This window comes from Mustelus asterias, chromosome 15 (genome assembly GCF_964213995.1).
Source record: "Mustelus asterias chromosome 15, sMusAst1.hap1.1, whole genome shotgun sequence".
Taxonomy (NCBI): Eukaryota; Metazoa; Chordata; class Chondrichthyes; order Carcharhiniformes; family Triakidae; genus Mustelus; species Mustelus asterias.
The window spans coordinates 6,200,425-6,218,246 of NC_135815.1; the positions used below are offsets into that span (position 1 = coordinate 6,200,425).

At 54.1% G+C, this 17,822-nt stretch overlaps 1 protein-coding gene across 5 annotated transcripts in view; it reads left to right on the forward strand.

The window, feature by feature from the left end:
* hivep2a (HIVEP zinc finger 2a) overlaps positions 1-17,822 on the forward strand; it is a 222,851-nt gene that overhangs the window by 195,062 nt on the left and 9,967 nt on the right. For all 5 annotated transcript variants that reach the window (XM_078229395.1, XM_078229396.1, XM_078229398.1 and 2 more), the window contains exons 2-3: positions 1,305-7,095; positions 9,597-9,754. In XM_078229395.1, coding sequence (XP_078085521.1) covers positions 1,846-7,095; positions 9,597-9,754 — 5,408 coding nt within the window. In that variant the 5' untranslated portion in view covers positions 1,305-1,845. The remainder of the gene's footprint in view (positions 1-1,304; positions 7,096-9,596; positions 9,755-17,822) is intronic.

Genomic DNA, 17,822 nt, shown 5'->3' on the forward strand with positions numbered 1-17,822 from the left:
CCCTAATCTCAGTACAGCATCTTCTATCACACAAAATGTGAATCTTAGACTATGGGACACAGGAGCAGAAGTAGGCCATTCAACACATCAAGCCTGCCCTGCTATTCAACCAGATCATTACAGATAAATCATAGAATTATAGAATCTCCATGGTGCAGAAGAGGCCATTCGGCCCATCGAGTCTGCACCAGCGCTCTGACAGAGTATCTTACCCGGACCCTCTCCCCCACCCTATTTCCGTTTACTATGGCTAACCCACTTAACATACACATCTTTGGACACTGAGGCAATTAGCATGGCCAGTCCACGTGTGAGAGGAAACCGGAGCACCCAGAGGAAACCCACGTAGACACGGGGACACGGGAAGAATGTGCAAACTCCTCACAGACAGTGACCCGAGACCAGAGTCGAACCCGGGTCCCTGGCGCTGTGAGGCAGTAGTGCTAACCACTGTGCCACCCTAATGTGATAATCCTCATCTCCACTTTCCCGCCTTATTCCCATAATCCTTGATTCCCTTACTGATTAACAATCTGTCTATCAGAGTCTTGAACATATTATGCAATGGGCGGCGCGGTGGCACTGTACCAAGTCATACCAAGCTGTGATACAACCAGAAAGTTTGCTTTCTATGGTGCATATGTAAAGGTCGATGAGATTCATAGCTGACATGCCAAATTTCCTTAGTCTCCTGAGAAAGTAGAGGCGTTCCCAGTGGAGTTCCTCAGAGAGCTGTGCAGGCTGGGCCACTGAGGGCCAAATTAGGCCAATTTCTGAACCAGGATGGAGTGAAGGGTTTTGGGCAGATGATGTAGTTAAGACCCAGAAGTGTTGGGTCATGTCCTCATTGAACAGGGGGGCCAGGCTTGAATGGCCTACTCTTGCTCGGGGTTCAAAGGTTATGTTCAAGTCTCCTGAGGTGGGATTTGTAGCCATGGGCCCTTCTTAATCAGAAGTGCGCATGCTGTCAGTGAAATCCAGCTGAATCCGTGGAACTCTTTGCCGCAGAAGGCTGTGGGGGCCGGGTCATTGAGTGTCTTTAAGACAGAGATAGATAGGTTCTTGATTAATAAGGGGATCAGGGGTTATGGGGAAAAGGCAGGAGAATGGGGATGAGAAAAATATCAGCCATGATTGAATGGCGGAGCAGACTCGATGGGCCGAGTGGCCTAATTCTGCCCCTATGTCTTATGGTCTTATGATGGCTAATTGAATCTGTAGACCCCATTCCCACACTTCTAAGTATCAAAACGTTCACTGGGAATTGTTGCTTAACATTTTTCTTTTTTGTTTTCCTTCTTTAGGAAGCCGTTAAAACCCTCCTGAGATCCCAAAAGTTTCCAATCCCGTCCACGTGTTCAGCAGGACACCGAGGCGATTGTCAGGACAAGAGTGGGGCCTTTCCGGATTTCTGTGCCTCCCAGGGTCTGGCGATGCTGCAGGGACGGAGGCGAGAGGCGGCGGCGTTTGCGTCTCCCCGCGCCTGTTGAAAAGGACGCCGCTTTATAATGGAAAAGACAAAGCGATTGAAAGCAAAAGGTTTCCAGCTGTCTGCCTCGGGTGCAGCCAGGAAAATAGCTTGAATTTGTCTGCAGGAACCTGCCCCGCACTTTGGTAACTCACAGAGGAAAGCAACAGGGCGTGGAATGAAGGGAACTCTGTGATTGCACACTTCTGTTTGATGTTCAGATAAGCACTCTCTTCAGATCCAGCAATAGTTTGTGTCCATGATACCTACTCCTGGCAAATGGCAGCCTCAGGACGTCACCAGGCCCAGCTGTAGATGCAGTTGATGTGCCTCTCCACAGCCTTGGCAATCTGGCACTTACAACCGTCCTGATAAAGATGGAGTCGAAACGCGCTATGTTGAGCACAGCTGAAGACACAGGCCCTGCAGGTCACGGCAGTCAGGATCTGTCCTCTATGCAACCGGGCACTTTCTCCGAACAGGTGGGGCAAAGGCTGGCACCAGATTCTGGCCAGGTTGGCAGCACGGGGCCAAGGCAGCCTTACTATCCATCCAAGATTCAGCTCCCTGCCGAGGCCCCACAGCACACACAGCAGCACCGCCATCTGCTGGGTAACCCCTACCACCACTACGCCCACTCGTTCCCCCACTTCCCCCACCAAGCCGGGCACCCGGGCTACCCGCCCACATCCGCCGCAGAGCCGGGTTCAGAGGGCCGTGCCTGGCAGTCCTTGGCAGGGCAATTGGAGGCTGGCCGGCCTGAGGCCTACCACCCTCTTCAGCACCGACCGCACCACCACCACCACCAGCATCACGTCGGCATGGGGCTAAGCAAGAAAACCGGGGGCCCTCTCCCGCCCGGTTACCGGCACTATTCCCAGGCACTGCTCGGATCGCGGGATGAGGCCTTGCGGAGAGAGAAGAGGCCCAAGAAGCCGGGCAAGCACATTTGCCAGTACTGTGGGCGGGCGTGCGCCAAGCCCAGCGTGCTAAAGAAGCACATCCGCTCGCACACGGGCGAGCGGCCTTACCCCTGCGCCCCCTGCGGCTTCTCCTTCAAGACCAAGAGCAACCTGTACAAGCACCGCAAGTCGCACGCCCACGCCATCAAAGCCGGCCTGGTCTCGGTGGCAGAGGCCGAGGCTGCGTGCCGTTCGGACACGGATCCGGCGGCGATTGGGGAGGAGGCCGAGCTTCACTCCGAGGGTGACGAGAGCACGGACACGGATGAGGAGATCGGCATCAACAAGAGGCTGTCGTTGCGAGTGGCGCCAGAGTCCGAGATTCCCGAAGATGGGAAGATCATTCCGTGCTACTCTCCCAAAGCCGAGCGGGGGATGCTGGGGCAGATCGGGCAGAAGTACAGCTCCGACTCTGATGTGTTCAGTGAGGAGCCATCAGCAGGGCCAATAAAAGTGCCCATTTTGATCGTCCCAAAAGGAGGGACTAAAACTCCGACCGAAAGCCCACAGTACATCAAAACAGAGCCCTCCCAGAGTCCGGGTGTGGTTTGGAAATACGGCGGTCCGCACACTATTAAACAAAGGCTTGCACTAAGGTTGAGTGAGAAGAGAGGTCAGGATAGTGATCAGTCCCTCAACCTGTTAAGTCCCCACAGTAAGGGCAGCACGGACTCGGGCTACTTCTCCCGCTCCGAAAGCGCAGAGCAGCAGATCAGCCCCCCCAACACCAACGCCAAGTCTTATGCCGAAATCATCTTCGGCAAGTTTGCCCGGCTTGCCCCGAGGTCTCTGGCGGCGAGCATGGTGACTCAGGAACCACCGCTGATGGGCTTCAAGGAGAAGGGCAGCTCGGTAACCATCTCCAACACCAAACCCGACATTGAGAAATTCATCGAGGAACACATCATCCAGCTGATCACACACAACGAGGTCCTGGTTGACCCCAGCCAGCTGAACACTGTCAAGCCCAGGAAGTTCTCGCTGTATCGGGGAGACAGCACCGAGCTGCAGAAGCAACAAGTGTTAATGGGACACCCTGGGAGTGAGGTAAAGGCCTACTGTGGAGGCTCCCTCCATGGCAATGTCGGTGAGTCCTTAATAGCCGCGGAAAAGGAACTTTTGGGCATCCCTACAGATATGGCTGACAGCACACCACTAATCAGAAGCAACTCAATGCCAATATCTTCAGGAAACGGACTGAGTATCCCTCAGGTGCTGAGAGGAAGCCACTCCTTTGACGAGAGGATGACCGGCTCCGATGATGTCTTTCACTCTGGCTCAGTCGGGCTGTCGCACCAGCGCATGTTAAAGCGGCAAACCGCCATCGAGCTGTTCTCAGGGCTGGAGGGACACCCACCCCCGGGCGGGATGTCCGACGAGGCAGATCAGGGCCACGGCCTCCTCAAGAACCCTCACATGGTGGCTGCCAAGCTGGAGGAGGGCGAGGCTGGCGATGGGGATCTCTCGCTCCTGGTGAGGAAAAGTCAACCGGGCAAGGGCTCAGTGTACGAGTGCGAAATATGTGGAATCAAATACCAAATCTGGGACAACTTTGAGGCCCACCGGAAGTTCTATTGCTCCCAGCTGCACGGGCCCCGGGTGAACACGACAATCCCCAGGCTGGCCGGTGAGGGCTGCCCAGAATATAGGCCACACTCGCAGACCGTGCACTACAAGACCGGCCAAGGACTGGAGAACTTACCCTTCAGGAAAAGGAGGAAAGAAAAGAGTGTGGGAGATGAGGAAGACCTTCCCAGTGGTTACAGCAGCCAGTACAGTGGCTCCACCACATCGCTGGCCTCGATGGGTGATTGTAAAGTGGAGTGCGCGCCCCTCGATCAGGAGCCCGTCTCCAGGACTGTTTCCGTTTCCACCATGACCGCTTCCAGTTTCCACGGCTCCTCCAAGGACTCGGGGGGCAGCCTGCTGGAATTCCGCAGGAAGGTGGAGGTGGGGGAGCCTCATGCACTGGAGGAGGCCCAGGGTTCCGCCGAGGCCTGGCCTAACTCGCCGCAGGGCAAGCCGGTGGCGGATGCCAGCCGCAGGGCGACGGGAAACGAAATCTCCGTCATCCAGCACACCAACTCCCTGAGCCGGCCCAGCTCCTTCGAGCGCACGGAGTCCATGGAGCTGATCCCGGCCCAGCATGCCGGGACGGGTGACGTTCCGGCGGCTGGCGGGGAGCCGGCGCTGGGGAAGTCTGAGGCCGGCGAGCACCAGGCCGGCTCGCTGCCCCCTCAGCCTCAGCTGCAACCCAAACTGGTGCGTCAGCACAACATCCAGGTGCCCGAGATCCGCGTGACGGAGGAGCCGGACAAGCCGGAGAAGGAGCAGGAGGCTCCCGCCAAGGAGCCGGAGAAAATGGCCGAGGAGTTCCAGTGGCCTCAGAGGAGCGAGACGCTGTCCCAGCTGCCCGCAGAGAAGCTCCCACCCAAGAAAAAGAGGCTGCGGCTGGCGGACCTGGAATACTCATCCGGGGAATCCAGCCTGGAGTCCGGCACTCTGTCCCGGAGTCCCAGCCAGGACAGCAACTGGTCTCACAGCTCCAGCTTCTCCCTCTCACTGGAGAGAGAGGAGACTCTGAAGCCTGCGGCCGCCGCCAAGATGGAGGACTTCAGCAAGGCCGCGGAATACCTGACGGTGCCGTACGGGATCAGCTCCCTGGATCTGCTCCACCAGCAGCAGAAGGAGATGAGACGCTCGGCCTCGGAGCAAGCCCCGTGCCAGCCCTACATGGAGATGGCCGAGATACGCAGCAAATCCTTCGACTACGGCAACCTGTCCGGGGGCCCGTGCGCGGCCCCCCCCTTACGCGCCTCCTCGCCCGTCGTCAAAGAAAGGAGGAAATGCTTCCTGGTGCGCCAGGCCTCCCTCAGCCAGTATTCCGAGAATCCCCAACTGGAGCATGCCCAGGAAGCAGCAGAGCCAATGCAGATTGGCCAAGTGTGCCCAATCGGTGCCCGGGGCCCTCGCCACCACTCACTGTCTCCGGTACCGCTGGACGATGGCCGCAAGGTGGTGTGCGGATCTCCAATTTGCCAGCTGCCCGGTGACCCTCAACCTGACCTGCATCAGCCGTGGCACCTGTTCCATCACCACCAACAACCCATCCCCTACTTCCTCGCCCAACCTCCGAGTGAGATTTCAGTCCCGGGGCCGGGGCACCTGATCCCTCCCGGCGGCACGGAACCAGCGCCCTCTGACCTTTACGCCTCGCAGCGGGCAGTTATTCCGCCTCCCTACCCGCAGGTACCACCGGGCATCCCGTTACACCCGTCAAATTCGAGCGAAGCTTTCCCAGCCCATCAGCCAGGCCCGCCAGCCGAGAGACGACTCCAGAGCCGAGCAGGTTCGAGGGACAAGGATCACCCACCCTCCTCACCCCGCGCCTCCCCTCAGCACTCCCCGAACCGTCGGGCCAAGTTCCAGCAAGACCGCGGCGGGGGATTGGCAAACGTGGCCGGACCGCGCGTCCCCGAGGTCATCGTCGCTCCGGGTTCAGGGGCCATGCGGCCCTCGCCCTCGCTGCTGGTGCCAGTTAGGATTCAGGCCAACGTGCCCACCTACGGCAGCGTCATGTACACCAGCGTCTCGCACGTCCTGGGCTCCCGCCCGCCCAGTGGCAACAATGCCATCGTCATCTGCAAGGTGGAGGACTACCTGCCCAAGGGCACACTGGTGAGCACCACGGCCGTGCAGGGCATGGGCCAGGAGCTGGCACACGTGTTGGCAGCCCAGCGGCGAGGACTGCTGCAGTACCCGCAATGGAAGCTGCCCCCCTCAATGGCGGGCAAGATCGAGGTCTCGGTGCCGCTGAGTCTGAGCCTGGGGAGTACGGATAACTCCTCTTCCATCGGAGGGAGTAAGCGAATGCTGTCTCCCGCCAGCAGCTTGGAGCTCTTCATGGAGACCAAGCAACAGAAACGGATCAAGGAGGAGAAGATTTGTGGCCAGATGCTGGAGAAGCTGAGCCTCCACGAGTCAAACGTCTCGACGGCCGCGATGGCGCAGAATGCGGCCAAGCCGGCCAAACCGCAACTGGTGCGGCAGTCCTGTACCACCGAACTGAAAGAGGGGCGGTCCTCCCCATTATCCTCCTCTTCCTCGTCGCAGCGATACAGCCTCCAGACCCTGGAGTCCATCCCCTCCGAGGAACGCCTCTTCCCGAGCCAGTGCAGCGACATGGAGTCATTGGAGAGTGTTGACGCTGACAGCCCCCCGCGAGCTCCCCCCTCGCCCAGCGAGGCCACCTCAGACTCTCAGACCCAGCAGATTCAGAAGTTTCCCATCAGCATGCTGGTCCAGGTGCCCGCCAGCCAGGGCGGCACGGTGGTGGGGGGCACCATTCTCCTGTCCGACGTGGCAGACCTCCAGCAGTTCCTCCAGTTCCCCAGCCTTCGCACCTCCACCAGCGTCAGCTGGTGCTTCTTGAACTACACCAAACCCAACCACGCCCAGCACACCGCTCCCAAACTCTCCATGTACGCCACCTGGTGCATCAGCTCCTACAACCCCAACCCGCCTGGCACTGCCACCAAAATGGCCCTGGCACTCCTGAGATCCAAGCAGAAGGCAAGCAAAGAGATATACATCATGTCCACCGTCAACTGGCCCAGTTCCGGGAAGCTGGTGGCCTCCAGCAGTTGGAAGCAAAGATTAGCTCGGGTAAGGATAACCCACAAGTATTTACACTTTCCCGTTCTAAAGGGCAGTCAGAACCAGGGAGGATGTACACAAATCGCTGATGGCTGTAAAATCACACAGTGGCTGCATGACGAGGTTACTAAGCTGAGGGGAGACGGTGAGTGGAGCTAATGTCATTGAGCCAAAGGCCCACGCTAATGCCCTGGGGTTACGGGTTCAAATCCCACTGCAGCTGTTCAGATTTAAGTGCACCCGGAATTGGAAATTGGCCTCAGTAATCAGAGTGGTCAAAATGTAATGCTCTTTAGGGAAGGAAATCTGCCATCCTTAGGCCTCCATGCCTCGGAGCTGCACTGCTGCCTCACAGCGCCAGGGACCTCTGTTCAAATCCGGCTTTGGGTGACTGTGTGTGGAGCTTGCGCATTCCCCCCATGTCTGCGTGGGTTTCCTCTGGGTGCTCCGGTTTCCTCCCACAGTCTAAAGATGTGCAGGTTAAGTGCATTGGCCATGCTAGATTGCCCCTTAGTATCAGGGGAATTAGCAGGATAGCACGGTAGCACAGTGGTTAGCACTGCTGCTTCACAGCTCCAGGGTCCCGGGTTCGATTCCCGGCTCGGGTCACTGTCTGTGTGGAGTTTGCACATTCTCCTCGTGTCTGTGTGGGTTTCCTCCGGGTGCTCTGGTTTCCTCCCACAGTCCAAAGATGTGCGGGTTAGGTTGATTGGCCAGGTTAAAAAATTGCCCCTTAGTGTCCTGGGATGTGTAGGTTAGAGGGATTAGTGGGTAAAATATGTGGGGGTAGGGCCTGGGTGGGATTGTGGTCGGTGCAGACTCGATGGGCCGAATGGCCTCCTTCTGCACTGTAGGGTTTCTATGATTTCTATGAGATATGTGGGGTTACGGGGATAGGGTCTTGGTGGGATTGTGTTCGGTGCAGCCTTGATGGGCCAAATGGCCTTGTTCTGTACTGTCGGGATTCTATTCTATGTAACTCCAGACCCTCACTGTGACGTGATCTATCAAGTCACTTGGGCAGTGGTTTTGCCAGCGATTCTGTGAACAAATTAATGAAAGCTGTCGAACTATAGGCACAGAATACAAATGGAGGAAAGTTCTCCTGGGCCTCTGAACAATACCCAGCTATAGTAGTGTCCAGTTCTGGGGCACCAGACTTTAGGAAGGATGTCAAGGCGTGAGAGAGGGTGCAGAAGAGATTAGCCACAATTTACTGAAAGCGCCCAGCGATGTGTAGGTTCAGGTCTTTGGCCATGATAAATAAACGAGGTTACAGGGAGGACCTGGGTGGGATGCATTTTCTGGAGAGTCATTGCAGACTTGATGGGCCGAGTGGGCTCTTCCTGCACTGGAGGGATTCTGTGGTTCTATGGGACGAGATCTGGTGGGGGGAGTTTTTTGTCCCACCTGCCACGGGAATCGTAGCGGGCGTGGGGCAGGGGGTGGGTAGGAGGTGGATTGTGCAAAGGTCTGCTGACCTCAGGCAGGGGTTTTCCAGTTTTGGGGCAAGCGTGGCCAGAAGATCCCACCCCTGGACTCTAGATTCATCAGAATGCTCACGTAGACAGGCTGCAGAAGCTGGGCTATTCCGCTGAGGGGAGAGGAGGTTATGGGGCAATGTAGCAAAGGGGTTCAAAGTCTTGATGTGGGGATGCCGGCGTTGGACTGGGGGCCCTCTTCAAAGTCTTGGACAGTTTTGGTGCATTCAATAAGGAGAGGCTATTTCTGATGGCGGAAGGTGATGGGGGGTGGGAGGGTGGTGATGCTGGGGGAATTTATTAAGCACCATTTGTGATCTGGAATCTGACTGGGTGGTGGAATCAGGTAACGTTTCGGAAAAGAGATTGCTTTCACTGCTTTGAGGGCAATAATTTACGGAGCCACGCGGGAAGAGAAGTGGAACAGGATTAGTCAAATTCTTCTGTCAAGTTGCCGGCACGGGTCACAGTGAACCTAATAGTTGCCTTCTGTGAGGTACACTTCTTAACCGGAGGTCGTAAGAAATAGAAGCATAAAAATTCGGAGCAGGAGGAGGCCATTCGGCCCTTTGAGCCTGCTCCGCCGTTCGGTAAGATCTTGTCTCACCCGATTGTGGACTCAACCCCACTCCCCTGCCCATCCCCCCACCCCCCTCACCCCCACCCCTGCCATAACCCTCAACCCCCTTGTCGATCAAAAATCAGTCTAACTCGGTGACCCAGCCTCCACTGCTCTCTGAGGAAGAGAATTCCAAACTTCCCTCTGAGGGAAGACATCCCCTCCTTCTCTCCGTCTGACAGGAGAGACCCGTTATTTTCGCACCGTATCTCGGTTTCCCCCCGCCAGGGGAAACATCCGCTCAGCATCCACCCTGTCAGCATCTTCGCTAAGGTGACCTTTCCGTCCCTCCTGTTCCTTAGACGCTGCAACAACAAAAAAATCAGGAAGCTGTAAAGAGTTAAAAGCTTGTGTCAGTGCTCGGACAAGAGCGATAAGAAAACAAATGTAACGCCATCTGCCTTTTCCAGATTAAATGGTATGAATCTTCGCAGTGTGATAGCGATGGAACTGGAAGGAAAACAGCAGGAAGCTTTGACAAGGAGAGGGAGAGGATGGAGACGAGTGTTAACAAAGAGCATCCCAGCAAGCAAGTGGAACCCACCAGAATCAAAATCTTCGATGGAGGGTAAATGTCCCAGGACATTAAATGTAAACTCTAATCTCGATCGGATTATCATTTGTAAGATTTTTATTCATTCTGTATCCCAAGTACTTTTTTTGGAACGAAGGATGGGATTTTCCAGCCGCGCTCGCCCCAAAACCGGAAAATTCCGCCCGAGGTCAGCGGACATTTGCATGGTTCCTGCCCCCCCCCCCCCTAAAGCCAACCCCCCCCCCCCCCCCCCCCCCCCCACACACCCCCGCCCGGCCCCGGCCCCGGCCCCGGCCCCCCCACCACCGCTACGATTCCCGTGGCGGGCAGGACGGGAAAGTTCCCCCCTCACTGAGACACTCCCTCACTCTGACCCTCCCTCACTCTGACACTCCCTCACTCCTACCCTCCCTCGCTCCGACCCTCCCTCACTCTGACACTCCCTCACTGAGACACTCCCTCACTCTGACACTCCCTCACTGAGACACTCCCTCATTGAGACACTCCCTCACTCTGACACTCCCTCACTCTGACACTCCCTCACTCTGACCCTTCCTCACTCTGACACTCCCTCACTCTGACACTCCCTCACTCTGACACTCCCTCACTCTGACACTCCCTCACTCTGACACTCCCTCACTCTGACCCTCCCTCACTCTGACCCTCCCTCACTCTGACCCTCCCTCACTCTGACACTCCCTCACTCTGACCCTCCCTCACTCTGACCCTCCCTCACTGAGACACTCCCTCACTCTGACACTCCCTCACTCTGACCCTCCCTCACTCTGACCCTCCCTCACTGAGACACTCCCTCATTCTGACCCACCCTCACTGAGACACTCCCTCACTCTGACCCTCTCTCACTGAGACCCTCCCTCACTCTGACTCTCCCTCACTGAGACACTCCCTCACTCTGACCCTCCCTCACTGAGACCCTCCCTCACTCTGACCCTCCCTCACTGAGACACTCCCTCACTCTGACACTCCCTCACTCTGACCCTCCCTCACTCTGACCCTCCCTCACTCTGACCCTCCCTCACTATCACACCCTCCACTTTTTGCTGTTGAGAGTAGGGCAGCAGAGTTCTCTCTGCCCCTCGATCTGTGTTTGTTTGTTGCTCAGGGTTTGAGTTGCTGTGGTCTGGCAGCGCGTGTCCAGTGTCGGCTGGGGGGTGCGGGGGGGGGCAGGGTCGAGTTTTCTGTTCGATGGGGGTGTGTTTTACCGATTGGCACAGCACCCTGCACTGAGGCAGGAAGAATAACGAGTGAATGCCGTTAAATGTCTTCATGATGTCATGGAGCCTGGCAGTTGATGTGTGTGAAGTGTTGTGTCAGGATATTTTATCTGCCCACATGTGTTGCTATTTATAGAGACCCTCACAATGTGAGGCAGACTCATCACTTTTCATATCGTGTGATTGAGGTGAGATTCAATTCGCTGTGTGTGTGTGTGTGTGTGTGTGAGTCCGTACAGCGCACACGCACCCACACACACACACACACTTTCACACATACACACACGCACACGCACCCACACACACACATACTTTCACACATACACACACGCACACGCACCCACACACACACACACACATACTTTCACACATACACACACGCACACGCACCCACACACACACACACACATACTTTCACACATACACACACGCACACGCACCCACACACACACACACACACACATACTTTCACACATACACACACGCACACGCACCCACACACACACATACTTTCACACATACACACACGCACACGCACCCACACACACACACACACATACTTTCACACATACACCCACACCCACACACTTTCACACATAAACACACGCACACGCACCCACACACGCACCCACACACACACATACACACGCACACACATGCACCCACACACACACTCTCACACACGCACACACACTCACACACACACTCTCTCACATGCACACACACACACTCACACGTGCCCACACACACGCATACACCCACACACACTCACACGCACACACACACACACACACACACATGCACCCACACGCACACACACACATGCACACACACACTCTCACACACACACACTCTCACATGTACCCACACACACCCACACGCACCCACACTCACACACACTCACACACACACACGCACACACACGCACTCACACACACTCACACACACACACGCACACGCACTCACACACACACACACACATGCACCCACACACACACGCACACTGACACATGCACACACTCACATGCACCCATACACACATGCATATACAAACATGCACACATGTACACACACACATACACACACCCACACATGTGCCTTGCACACACACACACATTCACGCATAAGCACATGCATGCTCGCCTTCACACATAGACGCACACACACCCACATGCACACACACACAGACACAGGCATGTGCATGCTTGCCTTCACACACACGTGCACGCACACACACACACGTGCACACACACAGACGTGGCATCTGCAACTGTTCTATGGTATCAGTCACTGCACAGGAAGTAAGATAACACAGAAAGCGAGTGATGGGGGGCAGCAGCAAACACCCGCAGTTTGATTAAACAACTTGCAGGTCAAAGTTAAATGGGGCACAGTGTGTGTAATTTATGAAATGCAGTGCAGCAACTCACCAAGGCTCCTTCAACAACACCTTCCAAACCCACAGCCCCTACCATCTAGAAGGATGAGGGCAGTAGACACATGGGAACAACGCCACCTGCAAGTAACCCTCCGAGTCACTCACCATCCTGACTTGGAAATATATCAGCCGTTCCTTCACTGTCGCTGGGTCAAAATCCTGGAACTCCCTTCCTAACAGCGCTGTGGGTGTACCTACACCACATGGGCTGCAGCGGTTCAAGAAGGCAGCTCACCACCACCTTCTCAAGGGCAATGAGGGCATTAAAATGCTGGCCTAGCCAGCGATGCCAATATCCAGTGAAACAGTGCCGCAGGCCGGGGGAGTCTCAGGATCGGGAATGGCTGTTGCGTGAACAGCTTCATGTCGAGATGACAAGTTCAGTGTTCATTAAATTTAATCCCGAAGTGTTCAATTCTGTGCGCCAACCCTCCCTCCCATGTGACCCTTTCCCTTCTGAGATTCACACCCTCAGTTACAGCAGATTGTTGGAACCCCGGGAGTCCAACAGTCTTGCCGAGCTTCCGACACCAATCCCAGCGGTGTGTGGGAACAGGAGGAGGCCATTCGGCACCTTGAGCCTGTTCAACCTCTGAGATCACGGCTGATTTCCATCTTAACTCCATTCACCCGCTTTGGCTTTATCTTCATATCCTTCTTTAGAAATGAGGGCTGACGTTACACATTTATCCCCAGGATTTACCGTGAGATTTCCATTTTCTGATTTGATTTATCATTGTCACATGTATTAACATACAGTGAAAAGTGTTGTTTCTTGCGCGCTATGCAGACAAAGCATACCGTTCATAGAGAAGGAAAGAAGAGAGTGGAGAATGTAGTGTTACAGTCATAGCTAGGGTGTAGAGAAAGATCAACTTAATGCGAGGCAGGTCCATTCAAAAGTCTGACAGCAGCAGGGAAGAAGCTGTTCTTGAGTCGGTCGGTACGTGACCTCAGACTTTGGTATCTTTTTCCCGGCAGAAGAAGATGGAAGAGAGAATGTCCGGGGTGCGTGGGGTCCTTAATTATGCCAGCTGCTTTTTCCGAGTGTATTTTTTCTACCAAGCTTTGCATGACCGAGGTGCTTTCTTAACATCTCCCGGAAAGGTGCTGCTCAAATCTTATGTTTACACCCACCCCTGTCCTCAGCCTAGGGTCTGGAACATACGCTGGTGTCATCGGCATTACCCACCAGCGGCTCACCCACTCCTGCCCTGAGTTAACAGGCGACGGGGAGATTTCGGGTGGGCCGCACGCACACAGCCCAGCTGTTTTAAAGTTTAAGTTTATTTATTAGTGTCACAAGTAGGCTTACATTAACACTGCAATGAAGTCACTGTGAAAATCCCCTTGTTGCCACACTCTGGCGCCTGTTCGGGTACACTGAGGGAGAATTTAGCATGGCCAATCATAGAAATCATAGAAATCATAGAAACCCTACAGTGCAGAAGGAGGCCATTCGGCCCATCGAGTCTGCACCGACCACAATCCCACCCAGGCCCTACCCCCACATATTTTACCCGCTAATCCCTCTAACCTACGCATCTCAGGGGCAATTTTAACCTGGCCAATCAACCTAACCCGCACATCTTTGGACTAATCAATGTACCTAACCAGCACGTCTTTCAGACTGTGGGAGGAAACCGGAGCACCCGGAGGAAACACACACAGATGCGGGGAGAACGTGCAAACTCCACACAGACCCAAGCCAGGAATCGAACCCGGGTCCCTGGCGCTGTGAGGCAGCGGTGCTAACCACTATGTCACCGTGCCGCCCACAAGTGAGGACTAGCTCCCACCTAAGGGTCTCATCCCACCCCAACGCTCTGTTCTACCAGGCGATGGGAGGGGTCTGCACCCGACACACATCCCGACGGTTCGGCCCTCCTCAGTTGGCCGGCAGCTCTCTGAAGCAGGATGTTTTTCTGAGGATGGATAGAAATCCTTCCCGACGTGAGGAACCAGGCCCCCACCTGAGAAACTAAAACCAACTGGCCATGCAGCAAAGGCGACTTCCACCAACCCGCCCCCCCCCCACCCCCCCCCCGCCCCGCCAAAATCCACAGCAGCTTTCCCCCCGCCCCAATAATGATTTATATTCATGAGATATCTGTTCCAAAAACCCACCTGGTTCACGAAGATCCTTTAGGGAAGGAAATCTGCTGTCTTTATCTGGTCTGGCCTACATGTGACTCCAGACCCGCAGCAATGTGGTTGACTCCCAGCTGCCCTCTGAAATGGCCAAGTGAGACGCTCAGTTCAAGGGCAATTAGGGATGCAAGATAAGTGCTGGCCTCGCCAGCGACGCCCTCATCCCAAGAACAAATTAAAAAACAACGTCATTTAATGCCCCCTGCAGTTTCTCTCTGGCCACCCACCATCAACTCTGAAGACCCCCTAGGGTAGTCTTTCTGGTTGTATCACAGCTTGGTGCGGCTTCTGCTCTGCCCAAGACTGCAAGAAACTACAAAGGGTCGTTAATGAAGCCCAGTCCATCACCCAAACCAGCCTCCCATCCACTGACTCTGTCTACCCTTCCCGCTGCCTCAGAAAAGCAGCCAGCATAATCAAGGACCTCACACACCCTGGACATTCTCTCTTCCACCTTCTTCCATTGGGGAAAGAGATACAAAAGCCTGAGGTCACATACCAACCGATTCACGAACAGCTTCTTCCCTGCTGCCATCAGACTTTTGAATGGACCTACCTTGCATTAAGTTGATCTTTCTCTACGCCCTAGCTATGACTGTAACACTATATTCTGCACTCTCTCGTTTCCTTCTCTATGAACGGTATGCTTTGTCTGTATAGCGCGCAAGAAACAATACTTTTCATTGTATGCTAATACATGAGACAATAATAAAACAAATCGAAAATCAAAAAAAGAGTTGGCAACTCCTACCTTGGCCCATCCTGACTAGCCAAATTCCAGACTCTCCCACTGGCTGACAAGGGAATTTTTTTCCTCTCTCTAAGACGTCTGCGACTTGTATCTCTGCAGTGATTGGCTGAGTGCAAGCCACCCTGATCTAAGATGGTGGCTCTCTGAAAATGGCCCGTGCAAAACACGCAGTGCGCGGGCAATTAGGAATGGGCAACAAATATTGGTCTTGCCAGTGATGCCCACCATAAGACATTGGTAAGGCCACACTTGGAATACTGTGTACAGTTCTGGTCACCCTATTAGAAAGGATATTATTAAACTAGAAAGAGTACAGGCACAGTGCGACGGGGACTTGATGGTTTGAGTTATAAGGAGAGGTTGGATAGACTGGGACATTTTTCTCCAGAGCGTCGGAGACTTAGGGGTGATCTTATAGAGATCTATAAAATAATGAGGGGCATAGATCAGCTAGATAGTCAATATCTTTTCCCAAAGGCAAGGGAGTCTAAAACTAGAGGGTATATGTTTAAAGTGAGAGGGGAGAGATACAAAAGGATCCAGAGGGGCAATTTGTTTCACTCAGAGGGTGGTGAGTGTCTGGAACAAGCTGCCAGAGGTAGTCGTAGAGGCGGGTACAATTTTCTCTTTTAAAAACCATTTAGACAGTTACATGGATAAGATGGGTACAGAGAGATATGGGCCAAACACGGGCAATCGGGACTCGCTTTGTGGTAAAAACTGGGCGGCATGGACAAGTTGGGCCGAAGGACCTATTTCCATGCTGTAAACGTCTATGACTCTATAAGATATAGGAGCAGAAGTAGGCCATTCGGCCCATCGAGCCTGCTCCGCCATGGCTGATAATTTCCTCAACCCCATTCTCCCGTTGATCCCCTTACGAATCAAGAACCTATCTATCTCTGTCTTAAATGCAGTCAATGACCCGGCCTCCACAGTCTTCTGTGGCAATGAATTTCATAGATTTACCTCCCTCTGACTGAAGAAAATCCTCCTCATCTTGATTCTCAATTCTCAGTTCCACATCCCATGAAAGAATTAATAAAAACGATGGTGCATTTCTCCGATAACCGCTCGGTTGTCGGGGTGGGCTGCATTCTGTTTTTCCATCGCCAATCGATTACCGGTTTAATTTTTGGTGGAGAGTTCAAGGTTCAAGGCCCAAGTACATTGGCCAATCTCGAGTCAATAGAAGAAAACAACATTAAAAGCTATGAACACAAGATGGTCGCTAATGAACCCAACAGGAAATTCTAGCAGAAACGTCTTTAACACAGGGAGTGCTGAGAATGTGAAAGGGGTGAATGTAAGTTCATGTCTGGGGAGCCTGGGTGAGGCAGAAAAGAATAGAAGAGTCTGCTGTGGGGAAGAAGGATTGGCGGAGGTTCAAGTGGAGTATAACCATCGCGGTAGACATGTTGAATGGCCTGTTTCTCCAGCCCCCCACGGTGCACGGTGGCACAGTGGTTAGCACTGCTGCCTCACAGCGCGAGGGACCCGGGTTCAATTCCCAGCTCGGGTCACTGTCTGTGTGGAGTCTGCACGTTCTCCCCGTGTCTGCGTGGGTTTCCTCCGGGTGCTCCGGTTTCCTCCCACAGTCCAAAGATGTGCAGGTTAGGTGGATTGGCCGTGCTAAATTGTCCCTTAGTGTCCAAAGATATGTAGGTTAGGGGGATTAGCGGGGTAAATGTGCGGGGCTACGGGGATAGGGCCTGGGTGAGAGTCTTTGTCGGAAAGTTGGCACAGAGTCAATAGGCCAATTGGCCTCTTTCTGCACAGCTGGGATTCTGTGGATGTTTATCTGTGAATACCTCCTTTGTCAACAAGCGCAATGCAGTTATGTAAAACTCAACTCAACTGCCTGTGTGTCTCTGGTGGTGTGTGGGGCCAGCGAAGGCCTGAGCCATCCACCCAACTGCTCACCTCCTAACCCCCAACATTACTCACTCCCATCTTGGGCCTTTCTACAAGTAGCTGTTGGATTTGCCGACACAATTTGCTCCAACACTGCGCCAAAGCACGGAAACCACAACTACAACAACAAACTCATCTTCATGTAGCACCTTCGACATATCTAAATTAATTCCACGCCACCCTCTCACCGTTTCCCTTAAAATTTACTGTCTTTCAGAATCTGGTTGCGATGGGGGAGGGGGGTTGGGGGGTGCGGGGGGCGGGGGGGGAGCGCACATGTTTCTGGTTAATGTGGATAGTGAGCGGCTCCAGTTGCCAAGGGTAGCAAATATCTCCGGTTGCCATGGGTATAGAGTGAATGGCTCCGGTTGCTATGGGTTACGGAATAGCTCAGGTTGCCATGGGAAGCGGATCGCTTTCACAATGCATTGGCGTTTATCTTGTCTGACCAAATTCTTTCATTGAACAAATCTGACGCTTTCAGCTTATCTCACTTTCCAAACAAGAACAAGAAAAGTTAACTGGCTGTTTCATTGCAGTCTGCTGTGCCTTTGGTGAATTCTTGGGAGGAATGAGAATGCTGGACAAATTTAGCAAGGGCTTGCAACTTGT